A 15529-nucleotide genomic window follows, 5' to 3' on the forward strand; every position below is an offset into this window, starting at 1 on the left:
AGACGCTTCAGGTTACAGACTCCGCTAACCCAGAAATAGTACCTCGGGTCAAGAACTTTGCTTCAGGATGAGAACAGAAATTGCACGGTGGCAGCGTGGCGGCAGCGGGAGGCCCCATTAGCTAAAGTGGTACCTCGGGTTAAGAACAGTTTCAGGTTAAGAACAGACCTCCGGAATGAATTAAGTTCTTAACCCGAGGTGCCACTGTACATCCTTCTGGCTGTCCTGAATATCTTCGTTGGATGACTGTGGATTCTGGGATACCAAATAGGTGAGCACCGTCCCAAATAAAATAGCCCCTACGCATACAGATTGAACATGCAAATGAAAAAACAAAACAGTTATAAGTTAGCCCAGTTCCCTGACATGTTTCCTTTGGATTGTGGCTTCGTATCCCCCATATTCATAACAATATTATGATTCAAACGCTATTGAAGGTTTTTGAGAAACCTGGGGGAAGGCAGCAGAAAACTCGCTATTCACCAGTTTGCAGCCATCATCTACTGTGGAAGCGCTTTTCCACTTGGTGAATCCACAATTCTGCTGGTATGGCAGCCTTAAGATAAACTGACAAATTATCTTTGTTAGCTATGCTATACTGAAACTTAAACCAGGCAGAGCCACTTACCTGTGCCTGGTGACACAGTGATATCTGGTTAACTTGCTTGTTCCAGTGCTTGCAAAAGCAGCTGGAAAACTGCCATTGGTGCATAAGAAAAAGAGACACTGCTTCATGACCAATTAATTTCCTGATAGCAATGGTCCTGTGGCTGTGTATCCCTGTGCTCACTGGCATGTAAGATCAAAGCACAATCTAGATGTTAAATGCTTCCTGCTGAATGTTGAGTACATCCATTTTCCTAACCTACTGTTAAGTGTTTTTTTTATGATTTATGGAAATCAAACTGGCCACTTACGGAACAATCCAATAGATGTTCAACACAATTCAATACATGTTCACTCATGCAAAGTTGGGCGCAGGTGTAAGTCCTGCTGAGTTTAGTGGGACCTCCCTCTGAGGTTAGTATACATTGGATTGAAGATTCAATCTCATCGAGGTTGCGCATTGAAGCCTGTGGAACAAAATACTACAGAGTCTACTTGTATCCTATTAAATTCAAAATAATGTTATGATCAGTTCAATTCCGTGATGCCTTGTTAGACAAAATATGACTGTGGAGGCAGATAATAAAACATGCAGAGCTACTACTAAACATCAATTATTTTGGTGGAATGAGTCATAAAAAAATTGCAAGGTTCTGAAACTTAGAAAATCTCTTTCCAGCTTTCCTGATTCAGTGCTTTTTAACAGCTGGATCTCAGGCAGAAATTAAACTAATGACATTTTCCCCAGCATCTTATCTTCATGCCTAGAAAGGTTACACCTGCTGAATTTCTGTCTTTCAGGTGGCTGTTAAAGGCTCAGGAAACAAGTGCCACCCTGACTTACAAATGCTTCTACATATATATAAGTATCTTCATTTGTATTTAAGAAGAAGAAGAAGAAGAAGAGTTTGGATTTGATATCCCGCCTTTCACTCCCCTTCAGGAGTCTCAAAGCGGCTAACATTCTCCTTTCCCTTCCTCCCCCACAACAAACACTCTGTGAGGTGAGTGGAGCTGAGAGACTTCAGAGAAGTGTGACTGGCCCAAGGTCACCCAGCAGCTGCATGTGGAGGAGCGGAGATGCGAACCCGGTTCCCCAGATTACGAGACTACCGCTCTTAACCACTACACCACACTGGCTCTCTAAGCAGCCTAACTAAGCATATTTTTAAAACACGGCCACAGGATCGGGTCTTTTATTATTAAAGGTTCCTTATACTAGGATCCTGAAGGAAACAAATGCTGCTTACATTTAATATGTTAGTGATTTTTTTCTGATACAGTGTTAAATTTGTTTTTATGTATGTGTAACCCATCCTGGGATTATTAGTGAAGTGTAGGCCTATAAATTGAATCAATCAAATCAAGCCATCAGTCACTGATATGAATTGATTCATTGGTGTGCTACAGTGCAATGAATACATTTTTATCCCGTCCATGCTCTCAAGGAGCTCAGGTTGGCACACGTCGTTCTCCAGCTTTTATGAAACAGCCTTGTGAGGTAGGTTAGGCTGAGAAAGAGTGATTGATCCCATATTAGGAATAGAGCAACTGGTCCGGTGAGTTCATGGCTGAGTGGACATTTGAATTGGGGTGTTTTTAGACGTGCTATTCACTTTACGTTGTTCATATGCTGATTGCTACATCTGCATTTCCAAAGGATATGATCAGCAGCGGAATTCTATTCATGTCTATTCCGCAGCAAATTCTTCAGTGGACTTCAGTGGCTCTGTTCAGTGAACATAGGGGCTGGATCTTGGCATATTAAAGAAGTGATTCAGTTAAACGTATTATAAACTTCATACAGGGAAATCCCGTTGGCAAAAGACAGGATTCCACAGCGCCATCTGGTGTCACATTGTTATAACACATATAAAGCACTTTATCTTTACCAATGTAGCAGAGTCCAGGGTTGCAGTTTTCGTCAATAAAAATAGCTATTTTCATTAATTATATCAAAAATCTGGTATATCATACTGTGCTACTTAACACTTTCCAGTGGTTGTAACTGGTTAAACTGCTCTTGACATTTCCATAATGCTGGCCTCAGTAAAATAATGCTGAATACCTCAGTAAAATATAACCTATCTAATCACCTAATTAGCCTCTCATTTCTTGGTCTTCTTTTCCGTGTTTTCAACTGAATAACTCAGCACAGCAGTGAACTTGAACAGATGGGAATGTTTGTATATTTGTACTAGGGTGGGGGGGGGGGGAGTTACGAAAGGGAACTGTCTCTGGTGCTGAACATGAGAAGCTATTTCCAGGGGAAGGTTTAGACTGAGAGCGTCAAGAGACAGCTAGCCTGATATTTTAACTACTAAGCTGTCTAAGGGTTGTCTGTAATAAGAACAGATGTGGAAACCAAAACAGCAGATTTTGGCCATATTGAAGCATGAGCGCCAACAGCCATCTGGAAATCTCAATGAAGGGTAGAGAAAATATAATTCCCTGTCCATCCATGTCATATTCAGCCAATTCCTAGGAATACCATTCATACAGACTTGAAATGGAGATTTCCCCCCACCACCACCTTTGCTACTTTTGTAGGACTGTTTATCTTTATGCCCCTTCACTGGTCTTTATTTTGACTATTTAAAACATTTCTCTTTTTTATAATGATTTTTATTAATTTTCTAATTTACATTTTTAAATATTCTTTTAAACAATCTTAAATCAATGACTTCCCTTCTTCTCCTTCTGTGGTTCAATTTGCATACCAAACATCCCTGCATATTTTACATAATCCAAACCATTCAATATTCCAATATTACATTCATCAAAACTTACTTACCCTGTTGAATTTATCTTAATGCTGCCATCGTTTTCAAATGTACACAGTTTTCACCCATATATTCAATAAACATTTTCCAATCTTCTTTAAACATGTATTTTTCTTGTTCTCTTATGTTCTTGTTCTCTTATGTTACATCTGCAAACTGTACATACTCCATCAGTTTAAGTTGCCTTGCTTCTTTGGTTGGGACCAGAATATTTCTTAACCACCCTTCATCCAACAAATTCAGAAAGTGTGGATAAAGTTAATTCACACAGTATACAAGTATAATTGAAAACCAACCAGCAAGCAATACAAAATAAATAAATGACAAAGCAAAAAAAAATTTTTTTTAAGGTAATACAGTTCCAAAAATTTACCTGTAACAGGAGTGGGGAACATCCTTCAACCCAAGCAAAATGCTCCAGTCTGGGCAACCTTCCAGAAGCAGCATGTCAGTTGTGGGTGGGGCCAGAAGCAAAAGTGGGTGAGGCAACAAATGAAAAAGAAGGAGCATCTCCACCCCCATCGTTCTGCCCGGATACTGAGGTCCAGCGCCGAGGGCCTTCTGGCGGTTCCCTCACTGTGAGAAGTGAAGTTACAGGGGACCCGGCAGAGGGCCTTTTTGGTAGTGGCACCAGCTCTGTATAACGCCCTCGCATCAGATGTCAAAGAGAAAAACAACTGATGTTTAGAAGACATCTGAAGGCAGTCCTGTTTAGGGAAGTTTTTAATGACTGTTTGAATGTATTTTTAATCTCCTATTGGAAGCCACCCAGAGTGGCTGGGGAAACCCAGCCAGATGGGCAGGGGTATAAATAATAAATTATTATTATTATTATTATTATTGTTGTTGTTGTTGTTGTCCCTTTGCAAAGCTAATTTCTGCACATCCTCCTCCATACTCCATGTAGAGAGGCAAGAGGCATTATTGGAGTCCAAGGACACATTCCAGACAAGCAAAAACACTGAAGGAGGGCATGGAGAAGGGTCATTGTGGGGAGAAGCTCAAGGTCCAGAGAGGGGCTTGGAGTCCACAATCAACCCCAGGGCATGAGGATCATCACTCCTGAGCTACAATGCCCAGACTAATAGGAAGGTTGTCATCAAAAAGCTTGCAATGTTGGTGTCAGGTGAGCCTCCTGAGGGAGGTCACACCATACTCATTGGGTGGGAGTCAACCATTTTTTTTATGATCAAGCTTACCGCACTAGATCCCATTTCCCTGGCAAGTTGAGCACTCACCTTTCCTACACAGATATTGAATATATTGCTTGATGACCGAGGTGTCCTAGACACCAAGTGAAGGTCTTTTTATTTGCCCAGCTTTTTGACATTCAGTAAATTTTAAGATTTATAAACCATTTTCAGTTTTATTGTTGGTTTGGGATGTTGTAAGGTTAGTATTGTACGTACACTATTCACAGCATTTGAGGAGAACCATCCAAACTACCCTTCCTGGAGTCTGGACAGAGAGGTCCCTCCATCCAACTCTGCTGCCTAAACTGGCTTCCCAGTGGCTACTGCTGACACTTTGCTTTTGCCATCTTGATATTTTATTAAGGATTTTCTTGTTTTACAGAAGTAAGTGTAATGCCTCGTTGTTTTTCCCCCATGTAACATTTTTACAAATCCATTTCATTTGTTGAGGCATTAGGGGGAGAAGGATAAAAGAAAGAAAAAAGAAAGGGGGGGTGGAGAGAGGGAAGATGCAGCACAAAACCTCCAGATAAAAACCTGGCAAACCAAAGGCTTATATCGCCTAATAGACTTTTATAAAAATAACAAACCCTTGTCAACACAAAAAATACAAGACAAACTAGAAAACACCCAAATGCCCTGGTTAACACAACACTAACTACATGCCCTCTTAAACAACCCAACAGTAAAATCAGCAGCAACTAGGCCCCTGACAACCTTCGAAAACCTCCTCCTGACAACAAAGGAAAGTAGAGGGACGGTATCCGCAATATACAAAATACTACTCCAGAATCCCGCAAATCCCCTAGATGCAATCAAAAAACAATGGGAGAATGACATAGGCTATGAGATTAACCCCACTCAATGGACCAGTATGTGGACACTTTGCTTTTGCAAAGCATTCCCTTCCACCCACTGAACATGTGATGGAGAGAAAGTGCTGAAGCAGCACCCCTGCTGGAAGCAGCCATGAGAGGAACCTGAAATGGCACATTCTGGAGGTGGTCAGGGCTGAGCTGGCCTGAGACCGGTTGCATCTCAAGCCCGTTCCACCAGGATTGTGTGGCAGCATCATGCTACATCTAGGCCTCATCTCCATGCCAGCTCCAGGTTGGCCCAGCAATTGTCCTCACCCCCGACCTTCTCCCCCAGCTGTCATGTGCAGCTGTGCTGAGGATGCAGCTGCTCCCCAAAGCCCTGCAGGTTTGCAGCTGGAGCTTGTTTTGCCCCCTAAAACAAACTGACCAGTGCAATGCCATGGTTGACGGCTGGTACTCTCTGGTACTGGCAACTACGTGCTGTTTACATACAAGGTTCCCTGAGCAGCAAGGAATGCAGACATTTAAAGACAACAACAACCATGAAAACTATATCCATTTACCCGGAGATCAATGAGGCAAGAAAGCGAAAGTGCTATGAACACTGCAATGGAAATTAAATTACAATGGTACCTCGGGTTACATACGCTTCCGGTTACAGATTCTGCTAACCCAGAAATAGTACCTCGGGTTAAGAACTTTGCTTCAGGATGAGAACAGAAACAGTGCTCTAGCGGCGCGGCGGCAGCGGGAGGCCCCATTAGCTAAAGTGGTGCTTCAGGTTAAGAACAGTTTCAGGTTAAGAACGGACCTCTGGAACGAATTAAGTACTTAACCCAAGGTACCACTGTACTATATAAATGATAAAAGCTAATGATAGTAGCTGTGAATAAAGGAACTTTGGCAATCATTCCATGTGCCCAAGGAGATATTTCTTGAGCAGCAGCCTCTACAGACTACATGGAAAACCAGTTTTGGGATGGAGGGTGCTTTCAAAATCGGTTTTTGCGATATGGCATGGAAGTTTGGATAAACACCTTTTTGTGCATCTCAGGGAACCTTGCTTACTTACCCATACTCATCTTTTTACCCACCATTCTAGCTGACAACAGGCCTCCGAGGAGCTGCTGTGAGAGTTCCCTCTTTTCCCATGTTTATCAGTGTATATGAAGAGAGTAAAAAGAGTCACAGCAACACACTGCTGGTTCCACTGAAACGCTCAGGGGCCGATGCAGTACAGTCTTCAGCATATAGTGCCAAACTGCTTCTAACTCAACCAGTTCTGGCTTGGTGGTCACTTTTGGATTTTATTTATGTTTTGCCCTCTTTTGTGACACACCCTTAAAACATTTTAAAGCACTCTGCAATTTAGAGCACTTTAAAAGGTACTGTGAAATCCGCCCCCTCCCACTGAGATAAGAAAAAAATTGCCATTTTGTTCTCAAGAAGCAAAAAAAAAGCTGGTGGCTGGAAAGCCTTTTCTTCCTGCTTTGAAAAGAACTGTGTGAGGCATGAAAATGTGCACATTTTCAACAACAGAAACTGGCCCACGAAAAGTAATGTCTCAGCACTGTCCGCATGATTGGCAGTTATCACAAAACCTCGTGGTTGTTCAGCCTGGAAGCCCAAACGCCAACATTTTTAACCAGGCACCCTTCAAATCTAGAGTAGATTCTGTAAAGCTTGCTGTATATAGTAGATTCTTCATGACTCCTTTCTAGGTGCCACATCTTTTTGACTACATACAGAATACATATGCTGTTTTCAGAGAGCTTAACTAGGCAGTCTCATCCATCAATACAGAAAGCTCAGAATCAAGAAGAAGCACAGCAAGAAATCAAGCAGTGGGTGGAGAGCCAGGATCGGCTGACCACCTGTAGGCAATTCTTCTGGCATAGCAAGCCACATTCAGCCTGTCTGTTTATAAAGCATAAGAACTGCAAGAGTCCATAATCTGGGTGCCACAATCAAAATGATCTTCTGTCTTGTTCTCACCAACCACACCTCTGCCAGTGGGGGTGGACCATGAGAAAGGGCCTCAAAAACTACACGAAGTTCTTGAACAGGGTTAATCTAAGAGGGGCTGTTTCTGAAATACCACAGCCCACTTGTGGCAGGTTGGCTAACCTGTGGCCCTGCAGAAGTTGCTGGATTCAAACTCCTTTCAGCCCTAGCCACCATGTCATAAGGTCAGGGAACTGTAGTCCAACAACATCTGGAGATATTTAGGGATTTCAAAACCAAAGCTAACGAAGTAAATGCTTAAGCAAAGTTAAGTGTGAATATTCTGAGAGGTAGAACAGGTAATTTCATAAGTTAATGCAGGTGTGAAATCAGATCGTAATAGGAAATTCGAATTGGGTAAAGTGCAAATACAAATGTAGATATGGGGCAGAATCTAAAACAGGGCTTGGAAATATTCAAATGATCATGTATTCTATCTTATGTGAATAAGCTTTTGATTAGAGCTTTAGTGCTCTCTTCCTTTCTTCTGCTTTCAAGGTTTGGTTCTCTTTTAAGAAATAAAGTTTTCCAAATTGCAAATTTGTGTTTCCCATACAGTGGTACCTCGGGTTAAGTACTTAATTCGTTCCGGAGGTCCGTACTTAACCTGAAACTGTTCTTAACCTCAAGCACCACTTTAGCTAATGGGGCCTCCTGCTGCTGCCACACCACCGGAGCACAATTTCTGTTCTTATCCTGAAGCAAAATTCTTAACCTGACGCACTATTTCCGGGTTAGCGGAGTCTGTAACCTGAAGTGTATGCAACCTGAGGTACCACTGTATTTTTAAAAAGTCTCATAAACATTGAGGTAGCAAAGATCAAGAAAGAAGGGGTGGGAGGATAGCTGTAGAAACAGAGGGATCAAGCAGAGTCATGGGGGGCAGGGTTTAAAATGCCGAAACTCTTCCATTACATGTATTTGCATTTTTATGACACCCAGAGCTTTACGTACACTCCTCTGTTTTTCTTCCTTGGGGTGGAGGAATAATGTCAGGAATTCCACTCTGTTGCTCCTCAGAAATGTGCCCCATCGAGAAGAGAGGCAGAGGCCTCACAGGAACCCTTCATGCCATGCCTCCTCTCATTTAGATTTGCTTGAGGGGTAGAATAGCAGCCTCCTGCTTGCACCCCAGAGGAAGAATCCATTCGGGATTCAAGTGGCACACATCCCAATGGTGTGTTCTAAATAAATACACTCAAGAATGTCCCCTCGGTGCTTGAAGAAAGGCAGCAGCCAAGCTGGTGTGTTCAAAACAGTGCAGCATTTCAAGTGATGTGTGATGTTCCGGGATGTTTTATCTCGATATTGTGAGGAACGCTGCAGAAAACAACAACAGCGACTCTTTAATGAGGTTTTAGTTTCCATGAAGAGGAGCACATAATTAGAGGACTTTTAAGGCTCTAATTGGTGTGCTGCCAAAGAAGCATGCCATTGCCCAACACCTGTAAGTCACACTGTGCTAATCCTCATGCTGATCTCTGCCAGTCCAAAGAGTAGCACATCATTCCAGCCATAAAACCCTCAGACGACTTGGCTGTAGTTATCTCTTTGGCTTGCTTTCTACCCACTTCCTTATGCAGCCTAGTCCTCTGCATGTCAGCTTCCAGTGAAGCAAATCCCACTGGTGATCAATGAATGGTGCTGACTCCTAGATAAGGGAGACAACCCCATTTACCCAGGTGCAAGCCCCACTCAATTCAGTAAGACCTGCTTCTCATAGTAGGCATGGTTAGGATTGCACTGTACATTTGCTGAGGATGTGTGCAAACCTAGCGCATACATGCTGGAAATAAATCTAATTTAGCTTAACTGAGAGAAAAATACACACACATAGAGAGAGACAGGGCTAAACCGCATACATGGTGTAGTAAACATTATCTGCATCCACTGCTCCATTTATTGCTTTCCCCATTGCTTATTTCAGACTGTAAACTCCTTGGAGGCAGGGGTTTATTTTTGCTTATGGCATTTGCACACACGGACTGTGCTGTCACCCCTACTGGGGCTTACTCCCAAGTAAGAGGGGAAGGGCCATAGATAGTGGTAGAGGGTCCGCCTTGCAAGCCAAAGGTCCCGGGTTCAACCCCAGGCCTCTCCATGTAGCTGCTGCCAGTCAGTGTAGGCTTTACTGAGCTAGACGGGCCAGTGCTCTGACTCGGTATAAGGCGGCTTCTGAGGAGACGTAGGATCGGGCTACGAGTCCCACATCGCGCGCGGGAGGGAGGGCGCAGCTCTTCCCTCGGCGGGAAGACGCCGACTGAAGCGAGCGCGCCGCTATTCGCAGGGACGCTGCGCGGGAAAAAACGCGCCGGAGTGGCAGCGCGTCCCCTCTCTTCGAAAAGTCCTCCTCCTGTTCTTATTTCTGCCTCCGCTTCGACATGCTGAGGAAGCGCGCCAGCACCGTCCAGAGCACGGGTGTCAAACACAAGGCCCGCGGGCCAAATCCGGCCCGCCAGACCTCGTCATGTGGCCCGTGTAGCCGCCGCCGGCCTTCACCTTTTATTCTCGCTTTTTAATTTTTTTTTTGACACAAGAAAGTTTACATGGTGCGGCTCCCTACTCGCCTCCCCCCGTCGCTCTTAAGGACGTGGCTGCTGCTTCAAATGTCCCTGCGTCTCTCAACTTGCGCCTTCGTCGTCGGGGGCCAAAGCGAGGCGGGCAGCTGGCTTCTCTCTTCCGCTCACTGCTCAAAAAGAGCAGGCGGAAGGTCAGGTCTCTCCGCGCCGCGCAGGGGGAGTCTTTCTCCTCGGATAAACTTTTTTATTCCAGCCTTGGATCTTCTCCGGGGATGCTGGATCCTCCCCGCCCGCCCCCCAAACTCCCCTTTTCTTCCAATCCTCAGCCACCTTGGAATCCCTCTTGGTGGGAGAGAAGCGTTTTTTTGTTTTTTTTAAGGAGAGTCCTCTCCCAGGGTGGGTGGCTTCGAAAGCCCCTCTCTCCTCGCACGTCCTGCTATTGCTTCCCGATCCTTCCTGGCGTGCAAACTCGCCCTGTGGGAGGCATCCTCTTCTCCTCCGCACTGGATTTCACCAGCCCGGGGATTCCCTTCCTCTTCATTTCGCCTCCCTCTCCATCTTTGCACAGCCAGCCTTTCTAGGACCGACGATGCCCGTGATCAAGTTGTTCTTTGGGAATATGGGGTGGGTGGTGGTGGTGGTGGGGTGAGTGGGAGAGAGAGAGAGGCGCGCGCACACACTCCAAACACCCTTAAAATAAATGTGAAGTGGACCGTCTACATTATTACAAAAAACAGTAATAATTGAATGCAGTGACAATAATTTATGATAATAAAGAGTGGACACATAGTCCTACAGATACAACTGGCCCTTTGAGGGTGACCAAACTGCTGATGCGGCCCCCGATGAATTTGAGTTTGACACCCCTGGTCCAGAGGTTTGTGAGGGGAGAAGCGCTCAGCCCGTGAGAAGGCGAAGCGAGCGGCTGAAGCGTCCCCCTCCTCTCTCAAGCAGCGGCCCGGCCACCTCGCACTCGCTTCTTCAGGCGACTAAAGCGCGGCAGAGCGGCGAGCCCGGGCAGCCCACCCCACCCCACCTCCTCCTTCTCCTCTCCTTCCCTCCGCCCTGCGCGCTCGGCTCGGGCGTGGATGTTCGCTGGGAGCTCAGCTCTTCTGGGTTTTTCTCCCCCCGCCCGCCTCGCTCGCTCCAACCCGGGCTCCTCGGCTGCCTTGCTCGGCGCGGGCAAGCCGCCTAGAGCCTCTCCAGGGCGCTCCTTGCACCTGGACGCCGCCTCCTCCGGGGAAGCTGAAGTTTGCGCGCCAAAAGCCGGGCAGGGATGGAACCCGTTAACCAGGTAAGGGCGCCTGAGGGAGGGAGGGAGGCAGGGGGAAAGCGCGCGCGCCGGGAGGCTTCGCCGCGGGGGTTGGCACCCCTCCTGCCCTAACTCTGCCCTCACTGGCTTTTCTCTCCCCGCCCCCCCAGCTCGCCTCCAAGGGAACCTTCCGGGCGCTGAAGGAGCCCCTGGCTTTCCTGAGGGTGCTGGAGTGGGTAAGTCGGACTGCCAGCTGGAAGAGGTGGAGAAGGGAGGGCGAGCGAGCGGAAGGGGTGGTGATTGGGCTTGTGTGGGGCTGGATATCTATGAGTGAGGGGTGCCTGGGTCGGCTGTGGGGAAGCGGTGCCGGGCGTTGAAGGGAATGGCTAGACTCCCCTTGGTCTCAAGACAGTGGTTTCGGTGACTTCTTGAGCCGCTGCTGATTAGGGGAAGGGTGTCTCTTTTTGGGGGGAGGGGACCTTGCAAATCCAAACCCCTCTGGATCTCCACCAACTGCTTTTCCTTTCGAGGGTGGGAGCAGGAAAACCCAGCTCCAGGTTTTTCTTCCCCTTCTGAGGTAGGAAGAGGAGTGCATTTTTTATTTTATTTTTAAGAGGGTTCTGGCATTCAAGTCCTCCTAGAAAGGTTGCTAAGTGCTTGTTTTCTATTTAGGGAATAATAGCCCTCTCGGTTTTGCATTCACTTCTTCTGGCTTGATGAAACAGGTGTGTTTCCTCCTCCTCCTCCTCCCCTCCCTCCCAACCCCCTTCAAGGTTCTGGTGAAGCCTGGCTAGGATTGTAAGTCCCTTGAGGAGGAAGAAGTAGGGTGAAGAATTGGATTTGGGGTTAAGTGGGGGGAGGTGGAGAAAGACACAGTCTTGCTGCCTTTCATTCCCCAGGACAGGCAATTGGGGAGGGAGATATGGCAGTGAGAGTTTCCCAAAGTGTAAACACAGGATGGAGTAGAGGCACATGTTCCTCCTAGCAACCTGCTGGAGAAAGGAAAGAGGATGGGGGGAAATAAGGGCAGACAAAATGGTTCAAAAGCTTCTCTCTTATTCCTGTTATTCGTCATCTACTGCCCCTTTCGAAGGAGCCTATTTGGCCTCCCCACAAAAACCCTTGAGAAGGCCTGGCTTCTCCTTCCCCACTTTTTGAGCCAGCCCAGGTGAATGGTATTTTAGATCCCAGCCCCCTCCACCTCCCCAAACTCAAAATTGTTTGCTTTGTGCCTGGCTTCCTTTGGCTTCATCCACTCTGCTCATTTAAGTGCAAAACGAAATAACTGATGATATTTCCCCCTCCTTTCTATCAAACATTTCTCCCCCCCCCCCCCTCTAGTTGTTATGCATTTAGCCAACTAGTCTCTGGGCTTGAGCAGTAAATTGAGGCAGATAATTGGTTAGCGGAATAATGTCAGTGTTTGTTTCTCTGATCCTTATTCGGAGTGAAATCTGCAGGTCAAATGACATCCATTGCCAGTAGGTCTGAAGGAAGAGGAAGAACCCATCTGAACGGAAAGTTCAGAGCCTGTCGTGGAAGATTAATCACATCCCCTCTAATGTTGAATGGCTAGCAAATTATGTAATATATATATATATATAAGTGTGTGGGGTGTGTGTTTTGATTCACACATATTATGAACTTGTACATTCGTCTGACGTTTAGTACACACATCTGACATTTGCGTTGAGATACACAAGCCCTTTGAAGAAGCATTTTTTTGTGATTCTTTTCTTCTCTGTGAGTCCAATGTTAAGTATGCTTGCATATGCACGTATGCCCATATTTCCCCATAAGTTTTCCCTAGCCAAGTAGTTTGCTTTACACATGGTTGTGTGAAACTTAGAATAGTTTTATATCTAACTCTTTCCTACGGAAATGTGTAAACAATGAGGGGAGTGCTGCCAATCTATTATTATTCCCCACCCCATTGCTTCTTGTGCATAAATTCATTTTATGTTTGTGGAATGCATTTGAAAGCTTTTAATAAAAAGTTTTAGCTGCTAATTAAATGCTCTGTAGGAACAGTCTTAACTGCTAAATGAAGTGTGCCATAGAAACAGTTCATCAGTTGATGGGAATGCCTGTTGGGCATGAATTATATGCTTTGAGCCTACCTTTTCTACACGGAAATGCTGTTTGAAGGAAATGTATGTTGCTGGGCTAAATACTGGCAGTTTGTATCTTTGCCTGTGAATACTGTATTTTAATAGTTATTACAGTATCTCTATTTCAAGGATGGGGCAGAAGCTGAAAGGATGAAGTCATGTGGCCTATCCAAAGTCTGAAGAACACCCAAAACAGAGCAAAAACAACAACAACAACTCAGGGAGCAGGGAATCTAGCTGGTGGTGAAGGCTTGCTTCAGAAAACCAGTTGTTGGTGTAGAAAACTAGCTAGGCTAGAAAATTCTGCATACTTTGGTTCCAAACAGTGTTGCAACTGGAGCCTAATGATGATGATGTGCTTGTTTCGTGCATCTTATCATCCAGCTAGACAATCACAGTGAAATACATTGAAGGACAAGTTAGGCATGGAAATGGAGCTTTTGCTTTCTGCCCATAATTTAATTGTGTTGCTATATCATGTGTCTGCCTGTCTGTCTCTGCAGCACATGTGGTTGGATCTGTGTTTATTTTATAGCAAACCATGATACATTAGGTCACCTATGTCTGCTGAAGATTTTTGGATTTTGTATATGGAATTTCACATTATCTAGGCAGGGTAGAAATAATCTAGTTGTGACTATCTATGATTGTCTTAGAGTCAGTTAGAAGAAGCTTGACGCTGTCATATGACCAGTATATCATTTTGTTTTATATGAAAGCCACAATATCTATGTACCATTGTTTATGCATACCATCCTCTGTGCTTCCTGAACTTTGCAATGAAACTTGAACTGGGGCCTTTTAAGGGAAGGGTGAGGCATTGTGGCAGGATGGAAGAGACTACCCAGACTTTGAAGAGAAAGTGCTTCTCCTTTCCCCACCCCCTCCTGCCCACCTCAAGGTTCTTCTGTTGCCTCCCTTTTTTCAGCCAAGTCAAAGCAGAAATGTATGGAGCATTCAAAGGAAGATACAAAGAATGCTATCCAGAGACTGCTATCAGCTTAATACGAGGATTGCACCACGTACACTTCCTTCTGCCAACTCAGTGGCGTAGCGTGGGGGGTGCAGGGGGGGCCGCCGCACCGGGCGCAACTTCTGGGGGTTAGGGTTAGGGGGCGCAAATCCACGGGTTAGGGGGCGCAAAACCACGGGGTAGGGGGCGCAAATTACTTGCCTTGCCCCGGGTGCTGACAACCCACGTTACGCCACTGTGCCAACTCAAACCTACAGATCTCTTGAGCTTTGAGCCAGAGGTGTAAAACACTTCAGGGACTGGACAGCATGACTCCATGAGGGTGCTTATGGGGTGGATTGCTGATCCACAAAGAGCTTGGCTTAAGGAATCGTACAACTGTAGAGCTGGACGAGACACCAATGCAAGAAGGCAGCAGTCAGGGTTTTATGGTGCTATGGATTTTGACTCTTTAGTCTTTTCAGCCACATTAATTTTAGAGGAGCTTTCTACAATTAATAGCATCATTGGCATCAAGTATCCATCAAGAATCACAGAGTTGTTCAGACTTGTGTAGGCTGACTATATAGCTTGACTCTCACCCAATAGTCTGTCCCCTTGGACAGATTTTGATATTATGAAAAAAATCTTCAAAATTATTACTTTTAGGTAGGAAAGCGAAACATTATAATTCATTTTTCTTCCAAACTGATATGTTGCTGATTTCCTAGAGCAGTTTATGATAAAGCTACTAAAGTACAGTGTTTTCTGTTTTCTTAAATGCCCTTTTTATTGACTAATTTTCTAGTGATAACCAGCCAGTGACAAAACTCAGCTTGATTCAGCCTCAAACCTAGTTCCAAAGATGTAACCACATTATTCTCCTGGCAAAAGAAAAGAAAAAAACCTCAAAGAGTTTTGTGGCATCTTCTTGTTTTGTTTCCCCCCAGCATCTCACATCCATATTTGGATATATGCCTCTTCAAGTTCTCTCCATTGCTTTCTGCTGTTTGCTCCTTGCATCCACATAAGCCTTGCTGTTAGTTTCAGATCATCCGCCTGTGGTTCCGCCTTGGTCTTTTGAAATTGTAGGCTCTCCATGCTAACCCTGCTTTAGTCCATTCGCCTAAATTGCCCATTGTAACATGTCCTGCCTTATGTCCAACTTCAACTTCATGGCCTTCACCACTCCATCCATAACTTCTGGTCTCTGTCATATCCAGTTACTAGCTTTTCTGTCTTTTATATTCCTGACATTGAACATTCCATGGTACATTGTGTTATTCTTAAG

General features: G+C 45.2%; 1 protein-coding gene across 1 annotated transcript in view; it reads left to right on the forward strand.

Moving 5' to 3' along the window:
- Positions 1-10798: 10798 nt before the first annotated feature.
- The window catches only part of SYNPR (synaptoporin), a 136864-nt gene continuing 132133 nt past the window's right edge, over positions 10799-15529 (forward strand). Inside the window, exons 1-2 of the mRNA XM_083426603.1 lie at positions 10799-11217; positions 11346-11411. Of these exons, the coding sequence (XP_083282729.1) occupies positions 11200-11217; positions 11346-11411 (84 nt within the window). The 5' untranslated portion in view covers positions 10799-11199. The remainder of the gene's footprint in view (positions 11218-11345; positions 11412-15529) is intronic.

This window comes from Podarcis tiliguerta (genome assembly GCF_965153285.1).
Source record: "Podarcis tiliguerta genome assembly, chromosome: 2".
Classification (NCBI taxonomy): Eukaryota; Metazoa; Chordata; class Lepidosauria; order Squamata; family Lacertidae; genus Podarcis; species Podarcis tiliguerta.